Here is a 2,123-nt window from a genome sequence, read left to right as displayed (position 1 = left end):
AAAAAAGAAAAAGAAAAAGGAAAAAAAAAGGCCTACCCTGGGTCCTCAACAAATAGTGTTTTGTTTTTTAAATATGTTTGTATTGATTTCAGAGAGAAAGGGAGAGGGAGAAACATCAATGATGAGAGAGAATCACTGATCGGCTGCCTCCTGCACACCCCACACTGGGGATCGAGCCCACAACCGGGCATGTGTCCTGACCGGGAATCAAACCATGAGCTCCTGGTTCATAGGTTGACGCTCAACCACTGAGCCACGCCGGCCGGGCTCAGTTTGACACACATCACACACAGATTATAAGATAAAGCACAATTATCATTAAAACTATTGAATCTTGACAACTGAAGACCCTTCAGGCTCTTGACATCCGTGAGCCACATGGTGGCTACTGATCATGACCATCGGTGAGCCCGCCCCCAGCACCCTGCAGGCCAGAGGTCAGAATACAGCCCCAGTCCGGCCGGAGCAGGGAGTGGCTCCTTCAGGAGACACTGGCGTCAGCGTATGTGCGCAGACCACTGGTCTCTTCCAAAACAGGGCGCTTGGTCTCTTTGGGGGGAACTGGGGCTGTTGCCCACTTCAAAAGAAGGGCTGGGAAATTAAGGAAGAGGATGTATGCGCAGCCGCAGCCCCTGGCTGCCCAGGAGAGCCGCCCCACAACGGGGATCCTCACCATCGTTTAGTGTGTGCCCCCAACACCCCAGGCTTTCCACTGCGGAAAGTGTGGGCGAACGGGAGCGACTCGAGGCAGACCCATTTGTCATGGTTTTCTGTCGCTGGGGAGCGACCGTCTTTCTAAGCGCATCGGGAGCTTTGTATATTCAAGTCAGCAAGTCCCGGTAAGAGTTCCGTGGCACGGCCCGGTCCGACCCACGGGAAATTCGGCAGCAGCTGCGGCCGTGCACACAGAGCCTTACTGCTTCGGCGCTGTATACTCACGTCACTCAGGAGTCGGCTGACAGTGCATTTAATGCTGTCGATTCGTTTTCTAACCAAAGCAACTGGCTGCCATTTAAAGCAGGGGTGGGGGACCGGACCTTTTTCTGCCAAGGGCCATTTGCATATTTACAGCATCATTCGCTGAGAGAATCGCTCAATGTAAGTTTATGTTGCTCTGAAAAAACCTCCTACATTTATTGCATTTCGATTCCCGCCTTCAACTGCTTTGGCAGAGCCAGACCCAACGGTTTCTTGGGCCTTGTATGGCCCGTGGGCTGGACGTTCCCCACCCTTGACTTAAAGGGTCACTACAAATTGGGTCGGGTCCAATATCTGACACATATTATCCCTAAAACAACTCCAAGGGGAGACAGTGTAAGTCTCCCTTTAAAAAATGTGTTTCCAATACTCTCTTTTTTATTTTTTATATATATTTTTATTGATGTCAGAGAGAAAGGGAGAGAGAGATAAACATCAACGATGAAAGAGAATCACTGATCAGCTGCCTTCTGCACGCCCCACACTGGAGATGGAGCCCACAACCCGGGCCTGTGCCCTTGACCGGAATCGAACCCGGGACCCTTCCGTCCGCAGGCTGACGCGCTATCCACTGAGCCACACCGGCGCGGGCTGCTCTTATCTCCCTCTCTGACCATCAGAACAGCCTCACGGCCACCGAAGGGCACGTGTGAACCGTGGACAAGTGTAGGCGTCACTCTGCAATCCCTGCGCCGTCAGCCGCGGCTTCCACGCCTCCCTCACCTCTGGGCGCACAGGCGCCGCCTGGGGCCCCTCGCCCGCTCCATTAGTCGGTTAATTACCGACATCGTGCCGACCCCAAACCTCCTCTGGGGGAGGCCGGGAGGGCGGGCGGGCTTCCCGGGGACCCAGGGCGCCGGCCTCCGGGCCAGGCCGCTCGCAGGGCTCGGAACACAAGGCCCTCGCGAGGCTGCGGGGGGAACCGTCAGACTTCCCGAGTGTGGCCCCACCTGGCACTGCCTCTCCCGGGGAAAGAACCGGCGGAACCCGCACTCCCGCCCGCACCCGCCGCTCTCCTCTCGGGTCCAGCCCGGGGTGCCGAGGCCCGAGGAGGCTGCGCCCGGAGGGGCTGTCCGGCGGGGCTCCGCTGCCCCCACCCAACACGACACAACTCGGGGTCCGGTATTTGGGGAACTGCCCCATCG

At 56.9% G+C, this 2,123-nt stretch overlaps 1 protein-coding gene across 1 annotated transcript in view; it reads right to left on the bottom strand.

Moving 5' to 3' along the window:
- Positions 1-1,766, bottom strand: part of IFNGR2 (interferon gamma receptor 2) — a 20,186-nt gene extending 18,420 nt beyond the window's left edge. The window contains exon 1 of the mRNA XM_023745595.1: positions 1,702-1,766. Coding sequence (XP_023601363.1) covers positions 1,702-1,766 — 65 coding nt within the window. The remainder of the gene's footprint in view (positions 1-1,701) is intronic.
- Between the last annotated feature and the right edge of the window lie 357 nt (positions 1,767-2,123).

The sequence above is a fragment of the Myotis lucifugus genome, unplaced genomic scaffold (assembly GCF_000147115.1).
Source record: "Myotis lucifugus unplaced genomic scaffold, Myoluc2.0 scaffold_557, whole genome shotgun sequence".
Taxonomy (NCBI): Eukaryota; Metazoa; Chordata; class Mammalia; order Chiroptera; family Vespertilionidae; genus Myotis; species Myotis lucifugus.
The sequence above is the reverse complement of the archived record's forward strand: the minus strand, read 5'-3'. Positions and strand labels throughout refer to the sequence as shown.